This window comes from Piliocolobus tephrosceles, chromosome 2 (genome assembly GCF_002776525.5).
Source record: "Piliocolobus tephrosceles isolate RC106 chromosome 2, ASM277652v3, whole genome shotgun sequence".
NCBI classification, from domain to species: domain Eukaryota; kingdom Metazoa; phylum Chordata; class Mammalia; order Primates; family Cercopithecidae; genus Piliocolobus; species Piliocolobus tephrosceles.
Window position 1 is genome coordinate 13299131 of NC_045435.1, and position 12510 is coordinate 13311640.

General features: G+C 38.3%; 1 protein-coding gene and 1 pseudogene across 7 annotated transcripts in view; one reads left to right on the plus strand and one right to left on the minus strand.

Moving 5' to 3' along the window:
- NSUN3 (NOP2/Sun RNA methyltransferase 3) overlaps nucleotides 1-4907 on the minus strand; it is a 115109-nt gene extending 110202 nt beyond the window's left edge. Inside the window, exons 1-2 of one of the 7 annotated variants that reach the window (XM_026457185.2) lie at nucleotides 4686-4722; nucleotides 3258-3367 (exon numbers count right to left, since the gene is read on the minus strand). Coding sequence is in view for 1 of the 7 variants with exons in the window: in XM_023216037.3 (XP_023071805.1) it covers nucleotides 3258-3367; nucleotides 4686-4697 (122 nt within the window). In the remaining 6 variants the exon portion in view is untranslated. Of the gene's footprint in view, nucleotides 1-3257; nucleotides 3368-4685 lie in introns of all 7 variants that reach the window. The other 6 variants (XM_023216042.2, XM_023216037.3, XM_023216039.2 and 3 more) reach the window with 6 other exon arrangements.
- A 1435-nt stretch (nucleotides 4908-6342) lies between these two features.
- LOC111545126 lies at nucleotides 6343-6843 on the plus strand (annotated as a pseudogene).
- Nucleotides 6844-12510: the final 5667 nt, after the last annotated feature.

Consider the following 12510-nt stretch of genomic DNA (forward strand, 5'->3'; position numbering starts at 1 on the left):
CTTATATTAATCACACATTTATTAAGTATCCATTAATTATCCAAGTAATCATACATGTATTTGAGGGCAGGTTATATACAGTCCATTTTTGTATTCTCATTGCTTAGCACAATGCCTAGTACACAAACACTGGAAAAACTGGGAATAAGCAGAAGTGGTTGCTAAAATAAGCAAACAGGTAAGTACTAAAGATGGCTGTTGCAATATGCCAGGTAAGAGATTGTGGTGGTCTAAGTGAAGGGCAGCAGTACTGCATTTTTTAAAAAAGATCCAAATTAAGAAGGGGCAGGATAGTTTAGTCTCAAAGACAACTCTCACTTCTGACACCAACTACAAGTTCAGGGATTCCCAGGATGATTCTCAGGTTTGATTATTCACTGGGACACAACCGAACTCACTGAAAGCTGTTATAATCACAGTTATAGTCACAGTTTATTACAACAAAAGCATACAGATTAAAAACAATCACAGGAAGAGACTCATAGTGCAGAATGAACAACAACTCAAAGCATGAAGCTTCCAGTTGTCCTCTCCAATGGAATCACCAACGAGGTTAACTTTTGCTGGCAGTAATGTATGACAGTATGCACAAGAGTACTGCCAACCAGGGAGACTCACCAAAGCCTTGGTATCCACTTTTTACTCGGGCTTGGTCACGTACATATGATTGACTGTCCATACAGCTTTTAGTCACAAGCCCTTCTGGATGTTGAGTTGACACCTGTGAACTCCAGGCCTCAACATAAACCACATCGTTAGATTATCAGGTGTGACCTCAACACCCAGATGAACAAAGACACACTTACCAGGAAGGACATTCCAAGGGCTTAGAGATTGCCACCCAGGAGCTGAGGGCAGTTGCCAGACCTATTTTTATATAAGGTTCATTTTTTACTACAAAGGCAGTGAAGATATAGAGAAGAAAGGAGGAAACCAGACTGATGGTGATACACTTAATTCAGATAAAATATGCAGGTAGTAAAGGCAACATAGGTTTGGTAGGGAAAAATAATAATACACTTTTGAGTTTGCCAAGTAACTGAAGTTGCTAAAAAAAACAGAAGTATGGGACTGAATCTTGGGAAGAACCTCACAGCTTGAGATGACAGCATAGTGATAAAAGTCATGCCACGAATGGGCTTACCTGAGGAGAACATGAAGGCAACAAATAGAGCAAACATTGAACCAGGGTAAACTTCAATTTTAAAGGACTGCTCAGAGGATGACTAGACAAGAAAAGTTATTATAAAAGAGCAAAACTAAATACTAAATATTCCTCACTACTACAGGAAACTAAAAATATTGAATAAAGTACTTTCTAAATAGGCCAAAAAAAAAAAAAAAAAAAAAAGCACTTGACTTTCCCTGGAAGTAGACTCTACAAGTACATTACGTCTTGCAAATAAGCAGTTAAAAAACAAAATATGTCATTCTGTTCTTATTTCCCCATACCAACTTCCACGCTCAGACTACTTCCTAAGCTGAGAAACCTTTATTTATAATTTAGTGCGTGTTTATGCAAAACTTAAATTACCATGAAAACTCAACAACAGGGTAGATGAAGCAGAAGGCACAGCTAATTAAATGGATTTCAGGTTCATTGCTCATTTTGTTTAGAGTCAAATAAAAGTATATGGCTTTCTGCGTACACTAAGTAGAAAAATAAGTCATTATAGAATATGAGTAGCCAGACTGCTACAAAGTCTACAGAAAAAAAAAAAAAAACCTCTTGAAATCTTGTCTTTTTTTTTTTTAATCACATTCCAGATATGAGACAGTATAGAACAAGGATGAGCTGTGGGAGTTCTTGAGTCAGACAACCTAGGCACAAGCCTCAGTTCTGCCATTTATTAGCTGAGTGAACTTGGGCAAGTTACTTAAACTCTTAACGGGTTTGTTTTGAGGATGATGTAAGTCAGCATTGTCTGGCATACAGTAAGCATGCAATAAGTGTTTGGTTATTTGGATACTCTACTTGAGTACCTTTGTATACTGAAAACCTCATGAATTTATTACATACTTTATTATCCAGTTTTTCAACACTGTGACAGAGAATACCCGTTTGAAGATTTTCAATACTTTTGAAATAAAACCCACAAATATAAACGGTTTGCATATCACAGCATTTACCAATTTCTATAACAGCTTAATTGTCCTAAAATTATCTCAGAATCACCTCAGACTTTGTGATCTTTATTAACCAAAACTTAGTTTTAGAAAAATGTTTAGAACTGCCCTTTGGAAAGGAGAAATGCTTAAGAGTTGATCCAAGAAAAAAACGGACAAGCCAACCATCTGAAAAATTAGTCTGGACCAAGTTCCAGATACTATCTGTAGCCATGAAACTTTCTTCCTCACGCAACATGTAGGGGTGTCCTGACTTCATGAACAGTGCACCTTCTTCCCTCAACCTAGAAGGTCTAGTTCTTCTTGTTAAGTAAATCCTATAAGTCGCCAAGACCCAGCTACCCTTCAGGCCTTTGCTGGTACCCTCAGGCTTTGTTAGATACTTGGATCACAGTATTCACAAATTAGTTTATATAGTTGTAACCACAGCCGTCTCCTCACTTCTCCCATAAAGACTAACTAGACGGCATGTAAACCGGACATGCAGATGGGCTTGCTTTGTATTCCAGAAAGCGTTATATAGTGTATCAGGCACTCAATGTCAAGAACCCATACAGTAACCCACACATTAACAGCAGCTTACCAAACAGACACATCACATTTCTCTCACTTCCATGCATTAAACATTCCTTGTTTTTATATTTAAATAATTTTGTATATGCACGTGTTCAAAATATACCCAGCCATCGACATAGGAAAGAAATATGATTACTGAACAAAGTGTACCTTTGGCTAAGATAAAACAGTGCTGGCTTTAAAGATTTGTTGTATTATCTTCTAAATTTCAGAAACCAGTCAATTATTCCAAGTTTTATGGTTTTTCTTTTACAGTATAATTAATTTTGTCAAACAAGTGAGCATTCCTATTTCAAGGATAAAAGCAATTGCTCAAAGCAAAGGCATAACAATTTGTGCTTACCATCCCTACAAAGTTTTCTTTCCCCTTTCCCTCATGCTATGATTCAATCTATTTCTTCTTAGTTGTTCCTTTCTATAGCTTCAATAGGAAAGGGCAACCAGATTTAGATTCCTTTGGCTTTTATACTTATAGCATCCCTCCCACAAAAAGGAGGACTACATATTGTACTTTGTCTGTTTCATCACAAAGCATTGAGATGAATTATACTAACCTTACTGTATTCCAGGCATCTCCGAGTTCTTTGGAATACTGTTTTTCAAAATGATCCAACACAACTTTGCAAATCTGTTTTGCAAGCTTCCCCTCTGATTTTGCTTTCAGCTATGACGATAAGAAAAAGTTGCTGACACACAGTGATATTATTACAAATTTATTGAAAGTCAACATTAGCAAGGTCTTTTTTTTCAAGACAAGAACACTTTTTTTGGATAATTACTAGTTCTTGAAATGGAAGCAATACCTTACATGTACCAAAACTGTACTACATTACCTACTTATGAAAAAGCAAGGTTTTTCCAATAATTATTTTCCAAATGTGAAGCAAAGGTTAAAACAAAATCTACTGGGGCTGAGTAAACTGTCAAAAGGAACAAAATTAATTTTAAAAAGTCACTGTAGGGGCTGGGTGGGTGGCTCACCCCTGTAATCCCAGCACTGTGGGAGGGGGAGGCGGGAGGATCACATGAGGTCAGGAGTTCAAGACCACGTTGGCCAATATGGGAAACCCCGTCTCTACTAAAAACACAAAAATTAGCCAGGAGTGGTGGTGGGCGCCTGTAACCCCAGCTACTCAGGAGGCTGAGGTGGGAGAATCGTTTGAACTCAGGAGGTGGAGGCTGCAATGAGCCGCGATCACGGCACTGTACTCCAGCTGGCTCATGCTTTGCATGGAAGAGGCGAGAGGATCATTTCTCAGTTCAAGACCAGACTGGGAAACATATCAAGGACCTGTCTCTATAGAAAGTAAAAAAAAAAAAAAAAAAAAAATTAGCCAGGCATGGTGGCCCGCTCCTGTAGTCCCAGCTACTAGGGAGGCTGAGGCTGAAGGATCGCTTGAGCCCAGTAGTTCAAGGTTGCAATGAGCTATGATGGAGCAGCTGCATTCCAGCTTGGGTGACAGAGCAAGACCTTGTCTCTAAATGAAACTAACAAGTCACCGTGGATGTTGACATCAAGAAAACTTGGTGAAAGGCATTTGAAAACTCTACTAACTCTGCAACTCTTCATTATTTTAAAGTGAAAAGTTAATTTAGAGGGAAAAAAAGTCACTCCAATTCCTCGTGAAACTTCCTTGCAATTGTTTCATTTATTCATCCAAGAAAAGTGTATTCAATGCCTACTATGTAACAGACACTGTTTTAAGCTCCCGGGATACCGCTATGACACAGAAAACAAATCTCAGCCCCCCAAGAGCTGGAGGCAGTGGGTACTAGAAGTCTGCGAGCTGTACGGAAGGGACTCAGCATTACTGCACTCAGCATTATTTCAGGGCTTGACAGTAAAGCCAAAGAAACGCTAACCTCGCGAGTGGACGAACAAAGGTGATGTTCCCCCAGCCCAGCACCCTCCCTCGCCACCTCGGCCGCGTCCAGAAGCGTCTCATTCAGATAGAGGTACCCAGCCGGGCCCCAGGCCTCACCTGGGTGAGCATTGTCCCGCTGAGAGCTTTCAAACAAGAGGTGTACGCGAAACGGCAACAAAAAGCCTCCACTGACCTGAAAGAACAGTCTGACTTCCGGGATTAGCGGGCACCCACTTTCATTCTCACGGTTCCTCTTCAAGTTCTCGCGAGATACTGATTTTTCAGCGCTATAGAAATCTCGTCGAAGAGGCTTAAGTCCCGCGGGAGATTTCGCGCGCAGTTACTTCCGGTAGCTGGTAAACACTGAAACTTCCCAGGATGCGGAGGAAGCGGGACAGGGTCAAAGCGACTTTCGCTACTTGGATTGCTCGGCGCAGCTCTGGGCGGCCGGACCTTAGAAAGTCACACATCCCTGCGCCTGTGGCCCCAGCTTCTGCAGATGCTGAGGTGGGAGGATCGCTTGAGCAGGAGTTTGAGGTTGCCGTGACCCGTGATCCCGCCACTGCACTGCAGCGTGGGCGACAGAGCGAGTCCTTGTCTCAAAAAATAAAGAAAGAAATAAAAAGATAGTCGCATTTTGTGCTAAACACTCTGTGTATTGCTGGGGCTTAATAAAAGAATGAGTTTTGGGGTTATGTTGTATGATGACTGCTTTAAAATATTCTCAAAGCGAAGCTAGTTACTGACTTAATCTACCAAATCTAATGACCTTTGTTAGCGTAGACATTCAGTACCCAAGGATAAAAGGGTGGAATGTAATGAAAAAGAAATTAAGTCATGCTTTTCCCCAGAACTGGCCCATGGGGATAATCTCTCCTTTTAATGGGGAGTGTTAAATGATTAAACTGAAGTACGCATGTAAAGCGGTTACAACAGTGATTAGGAAACAGTAAATGCCCAAATGTTAGCTGCTGCTATTATTTTCACTATTGTGATCATTGTGATTTTTATCGCGTTGATACCATTGTGATTTTTATCGCGTTGATTCCTTTGGTGAAGACCAAAAGGATCCTCCACTGTAGCCTCCCCAATTCACCTTTACAAGGAGCGAAGTTTAATGGTTCTTCAAGGAAGTTGTTTATTACGCCTATTTTGATAGGAAGAGTTTATTTGCTCTTTTGGTGTCATGCTTCAGTAACTATCATTTGTAGCAACAATCAGCAATTAGAAAAAATCAGCTTGATATGGTCCCTGATATTTAATAATCCTCATTTTGAGTTGTCCCTTGATGCTCATATCAGTATAGGTACATGCTATAGGTACAAGTCTTATATTCATGTAAAAACATGTCTTTCCCACTAATGTGATTTGAAGCTTAATATATTTATTTATTTAAACAAGTTTCCAAGTCACCTAAAAAAATCATCTTATTAGAATTTAGATTTGGTACAAAAGACAATGTTATTCAGGAATGAAATGATGCCATCTCTTGGATGCCAATCTGTTTAATGTTTGTGGAAAAGTCGGTCTAAACTTTCAGCCTCTGTATTTTTCATTTTATAAATTTACATTTTATAAATATATTTTATATATTTACATGTTTCATACAATTTATTTTTCTATGCTTATTCCAGAATGTTGCAATTAATTAATACAGTGGTATTGTATTTGCAATGTGGACATGTAAAATAATTTGAAGAAGGGAATTTCACGGAAGTCTTGGCCTGGCTTCCTGGTGTAGCCAGCAGGCTCGGAGGTGCTAACCGCTGCTGTCATGGTTCGTTTGCTAAACTGCATCGTCGCTGTGTCCCAAAACATGGGCATCAGCAAGAATGGGGACCTGCCCTGGCCTCCGCTCAGGAATGAATTCAGGTATTTCCAGAGAATGACCACACCTTCTTCAGTAGAAGGTAAACAGAATCTGGTGATTATGGGTAGGTAGACCTGGTTCTCCATTCCTGAGAAGAATCGACCTTTAAAGGATAGAATTAATTTAGTTCTCAGCAGAGAACTCAAGGAACCTCCACAAGGAGCTCATTTTCTTGCCAGAAGTCTGGATGATCCCTTAAAACTTACTGAACAACCAGAATTAGCAAATAAAGTAGACATGATTTGGATAGTTGGTGGCAGTTCTGTTTATAAGGAAGCCATGAATCACCCAGGCCATCTTAAACTATTCGTGACAAGGATCATGCAGGACTTTGAAAGTGACACGTTTTTTTCAGAAATTGGAGAAATATAAACTTCTGCCAGAATACCCAGGTGTTCTCTCTGATGTCCAGGAGGAGAAAGGTATTAAGTACAAATCTTAAGTATATGAGAGGAGTGATTAATATGAAGGTGTTTTCTGGTTTAAGTTGTTCCCCCTCCCTCTGAAAAAAGTATGCATGTTTACATTAGAAAAGAGACTTGTTGACTTCAGATCTATGGATAATTATTTTTAAGCAACATGTTTATTCCCCACTAGTCTTGACTATATCAGATACCATTTATGAAACATTCTTGCTACAACTAAGTGTCTCTCCAAGACCCCGACTGAGTCCCCAGCACCTGCTACAGTGAGCTGCCATTCCACACCCATCACATGTGGCACTTGCCAGTCTTTGACATTGTCGGACTTTTCTAATGTTGGTATCATTTATTAAAGATGAAGATGCACATACCCTTCAACTGAGCAGTTTCACTGGTGGGAAATACCCAAAGCTTCCTACGTGTATATCCAGAGGTTTGTAGACAAATGTTGCAGGCTTGTTTGTAACAGTGAAAAACCGAAAACAACCTGAAGTCCAGTGATGGGAAAATGAATATATTTCTGTCTTAGATTGGGGAACCCAAAGCAGATTCAAAGACTGAAATTTCAGTGAAAGCAGTTTATTTGCTAGGTCATACCAGAAGTCATCAAAGTGTGGAGAAATGGAACTGAGAAGGTAAAAACCAGTTCAAAGTCAGTGAGGTTCTCATTGGTAGCAAGCTCCATACTGCTGAAATACAGGGAAACGGAGGGGAGAAAGCTGGAGTATTTAATTCCCCACTCCTTGGTTGTCAGCTCCCTGTCCTGTGTGTGGGCAGAACATACTCCAGCTACTCTGTAAGGAGTCCCAGGTGTTTGCTGGAAGAAGCTTCTGGAATGTACGGGAACAGTGAATGCCAAGCACTTAAAGCAATTCCATGTTTAAGTATGTAAGCTCTTCATACTTTTTTTTTTTTTTTTTTTTTCTTTTTAAGACAGAATTTCATTCTTGTTGCCCAGGCGGAGTGCAATGGTGCAACCCTGGCTAACGGCAACTTCCACCTTCCCAGGTTCAAGGGATTCTCCTGCCTCAGGCTCCTGGGTGGCTGGGACTACAGGTGTGTGCCACCATGCCAGACTAATTTTGTATTTTTGGTGGGGACATTCCATGTTGGTCAGACTGGTCTTGAACTCGACTTCAGGTGATCCTCCTGCCTCGGCCTCCAGGGGTGCTGGGATTACAGGTGTCAGCCACTGCACTTGGCAGATCTCTATTCTTTTAGTAAAATGTATAAAGCCACACATGGTTTATTTGAAATATTTTATAATTTAAAAAAGTACAGAAGCAGGAAAACCAATTCTAAGTTCAAGTGAGGGATGATGGTAGTTTGAACCAAAGGATTGCATGTAGTAAGCAATTGTGATTTAAGATACATTTTAAAGTTGGAAGTAGCAGGATATTCTGATGGAGTTTGACTTTGGTTTTGGGCCCACTGAGTTTGAGATGCCTTTGAGAAATGAAAGAAGTAGAGAATTAAAAACTGGCCAGGCGTGGTGGCTCATGCCTATGGTCCCAGCTAAGGCGAGTGGAATACTTGAGACCAGCTTGGGCAACATGGTGGAGCCCCGTCTCTACAAAAGATAACAACAACTGGCTGGGCATTGTGGCGCACAACTGTAGTCCCGTGTACTCAGAGGGCTGAGACAGAGGGATCAATTGAGCCGGCAAGTTCAAGGCTGCAGTGAGTCATGATTATGCCACTGCACTCCAGCCTGGGTGACAGAAGAGACCCTGTCTCAAAAAAGAATCTGAAAACAATGGAACCATGCCTTCAGAATTCTAGAAAGTTATTTTCAACTGATAAATCTATATTCAGCCAAATAATCAAGGGTGAAGGTAAAATAATACATGTTTAGATAAGCAAAGACTCAGGGGTTACATGTACCCTTTCTTGGGAAGCTATTGGAGAAAATACTCCAGCAAAATTAAGGAGTACACAAACCAGAGAATGACACGGATCCAGCAAATAGGATCTAACACAGACAATATTCCAGCTATGGAGCTAGCTTTAAAAAGAAACAGTAAAAATATTAATAGGTTGCTGGGTGGAATGGCCCATGCCTGTAGTCCCAGCTACTCAGGAGGCTCAGCAAAAGGATGGCTTGAACCCAAGAGTTCCAGACCAGCCTGGCCACCACAGTGAGATCCCTCCTCTTAAAAATAATAGGTTATTGCCAGATTGGGGCATTTGGAAAGAAGTACATTGAAGATAAAGCAAAAGTGAAAAAAAAAAAAAAAAAACAAGGGGAAGGGTTGGTTAGGCAATCATTAATTCTAGGGCAGGAAGAAGTACAGGATAGGAAGTAAGAGCATGATACGCTGTTTTTCTCAACAATGAGCAATATGTACATAGTCATAATGATGTGGTGACTGCTTAGTCCCTAAATCTGGCAACTACTTTGGGACAATATGAGAAGAAAAGTGAAGATAGTGATGGTGTAAGAGCTAAATCCTCATCTGTCATATCAAGAAATCACTAATGTATAACATAATCAAGAAATGACTAAGTAGTTATGTGAAGAAAAAATAGAACGTTGCTGGAAGAGTTAGAAGTCATTGCTCTGGAGAATTAGGAGGGATGGGGCAGGGGACTGTTAGGATGCATTATAAACTGAAGAGGCTTTTTAAAATTATATGTATGAATATATACATTCACTTGAAAAACTAAAAAAAATAATAATAATTTTTTAAAACCCATGAAGGTAACTACCAGAAGGAAAAACTAAGAGAATGAAAAGTGCTTGCTCTGGAAAGAACAAGTGGCAGGACTGCTGTTTTCACTGTAAGACTTTTGGCGCCATTTGATTTTACTTCACCATTTTTCATATATTTCTTTAATAAAAATAATTATATCTTAAAAGTTATACTCATTCATTAGAAAAAGAATTTTAAGAATGTAGTAAAACTCATATACTTTATTTCTGTTAGAGCAAGGCAATGTGTTACACTTGGAAAGAGGTCATATTAATTTTACCACATATTTTTGGGACTCAGCATCTTTATATTTTCTGATTTTAAATAAGCAATTTTGCTGATGAATTTTGTCTGAATCTCTAATGCCTAATTATGCCCTTAGTTTGGGTAGGTTTTTCAAAACTTACCAGTTACTTCTTTTTTAGATTACCACTCATGTCCACTTATCTATAGGTGTCTTAGTATCATCTTATTTATATTTGAGATAACCACGTCAGATGTTAAAATACTTTCCCAATTTTTCTTATAACTATTTGACTTTAAGTGTGAAGGTATTTAAAATTTTTTGTGTGTGCACTGTAAATTGAGTTTATTGATTCCACTGCTTTCAGGCTTATACATTTTTTTCCCAGAGTGAAGCCACTTCTGTTTCTCCCCTTACCTCTTCATAGTTTGATCTTTTATGTTTAACCTCTTAATCTATCTAGAATCAATAGATGTGTATCATGAGAATGTTAATGGATTTGACTCCCCACCCCCACCCCAAATAGCTACCAAAGAACAAACAATTCTACATTGAGTTTTAGGAATAAAACCTGTTAGCAGCAAACTTGCATTAAACCACTGCAGACGTAAGACATTGAGCTGGCACAAATACCGTAAGTCACATTAGTTTGTTTTTTTGTGCTTTTTTTAATGTTAGTGTTAAAGAGCCAAGCAGCTTAGTAAGGACATACCTCTAGGCAGGAAACAAATTTTTACATACCTAAGCAATTTTACTGTAAGGTCAGTTGATCTAAGAAGTATTTCAGAGTAATTTATGGAATAACTCCTAAACTATGTTTTATGAATTTTCATATTTATATAAAATGTGTGTCAAAACCCCTCATGTTCATAGAGAAGTTTATGTTGTCAAAAAGGACATGCTTTGTAGTAATACAATATGACATCAAGAGAGCCCTCAGCTCCTTAAAATGTATGGCAGAAAAACACAACAGGAAACCTGTGATCAATGCTAGAGAACACAGCATCGTTATAGGCAATCTTAGGCTTAAAGATCAGGTGAGATTCTCATTTTACTAAAATTCTGGGTTCCAATGTGGTCTGTACAAACTCCAGCAGACAATCCACTGTGTCTAGGAAGTAAATATAATGACTTTTATTTTTATTAAGCTTTATGTAGTCTTTTAAAATTTCTTTTTTTAGGGAAGTGTATTTAAAATGTACATAGTGCAGTAGAACAAGCATGTTAACTGTTATGCGCTGAAATTTGTCCCCCCAAAATTCATGTTGATGCCTTAACCCCTTAACCTCAGAATGTGACTATATTTGGAGACGGGCCTTTAAAAAGTTAAGTTAGAAGAAGTCATAAAAAGAAGAAAATCGAACACCGAACACACAGAGACACCAGGGGTGGGTGGGCAGTGGAGAAAAAAGGCCATGTGGGGACACAAGACAGTGTATCTCTCAGGCAAGGAGGGGGCCTCAGGAGAAAGCAAACCCACCAACTTGCTCTCAGACTACCAGGCCCCAGAACTGAGAAAATAAATTTCTGTTGTTTAAGCAACCTGTCTGTGATACTTTGTTATGGCCACTCTAGCAAACTAACACAATAACATAAACATCAATGTATATTAACAATGTTTCCTGATAGAAGATATAATAAAAATTTGGAAACCACTTATCCAAACCACTTACCTAGGTTGTAAATGATTTCCTCATCTGCACACAGAAGGAATTTACAACTTATGCCCTCAATAAGCAAATGAACTTTTTTCCTATTTTCCATTTAATTATAAGCTGATCTCTTTCATTAAAGGAAGTTCATTTCTGGCTTTCCTTTCTTCCCCCCTCCAAAAACAGGTATCTATTATTCTGTTTCTGTAAAGATAAAGGATTATTGCTATTTTGATAACCTATGCCATACTTAATTGAAAATTTTAAAATACTTGAATTTGTTCTTTGGATCAGTTAGAATATATTTCCTGATAAACTAATAAACCATTATTAGCAGAATCTCAGTTGCAAAGCATATTCCACTTAGCAAAAAAAATTTACTAAGTAAAGCCAAGGATGATAAAGTTTATAAGCTACAGTTTTATTCATATAAACAATTTAGTTTGTGAATAGCTTTTGCTACCTAGAAGCATTTGATTTCTTTAGTTGTATTCTGTAAGTGAACTGTTCCAGGCTGTTCACAGGTTATACATATTAAGGGAATTCTAGTCTTTGTCTGGCATTTATAAAAGCACTTAATTTTAAACTTGCAGAAAACATGGTACTGAAATAATTTTAAATATTATGAATTTGCCTCCCTCAATACAAAAATAAACCAAACTACATTTCTTTCTAGTGTTGTTTCTATGCATAGTTTTATATTTGAAGTCAGTTACATACAATATCATGTATACTATAAAATACGCATTTTTGCACATAAGAGTATCTTTTAAATAAATAAAAACATATCTGTTGACCAACAGCTGTAACACAAGACAGACATCAAATCCTCTAACATCGTATGGTGAAATGCTATTTGTAGCTGCATTTAAAATCACAACTTTCTTTCCCACATACATAAAACCTTGCAGAGAGAAAAAAGTTTTGTGTGTAAAGTAACAAAAAAATGCATTATTTTAATCTACTGATTTAAACTGTTTTTCAATATTTAAAAATCTTTACCTATTTTATTACCCAAAGGAAATCATTTCAATCTACCAAATGAAAAGAGAAACAGAATG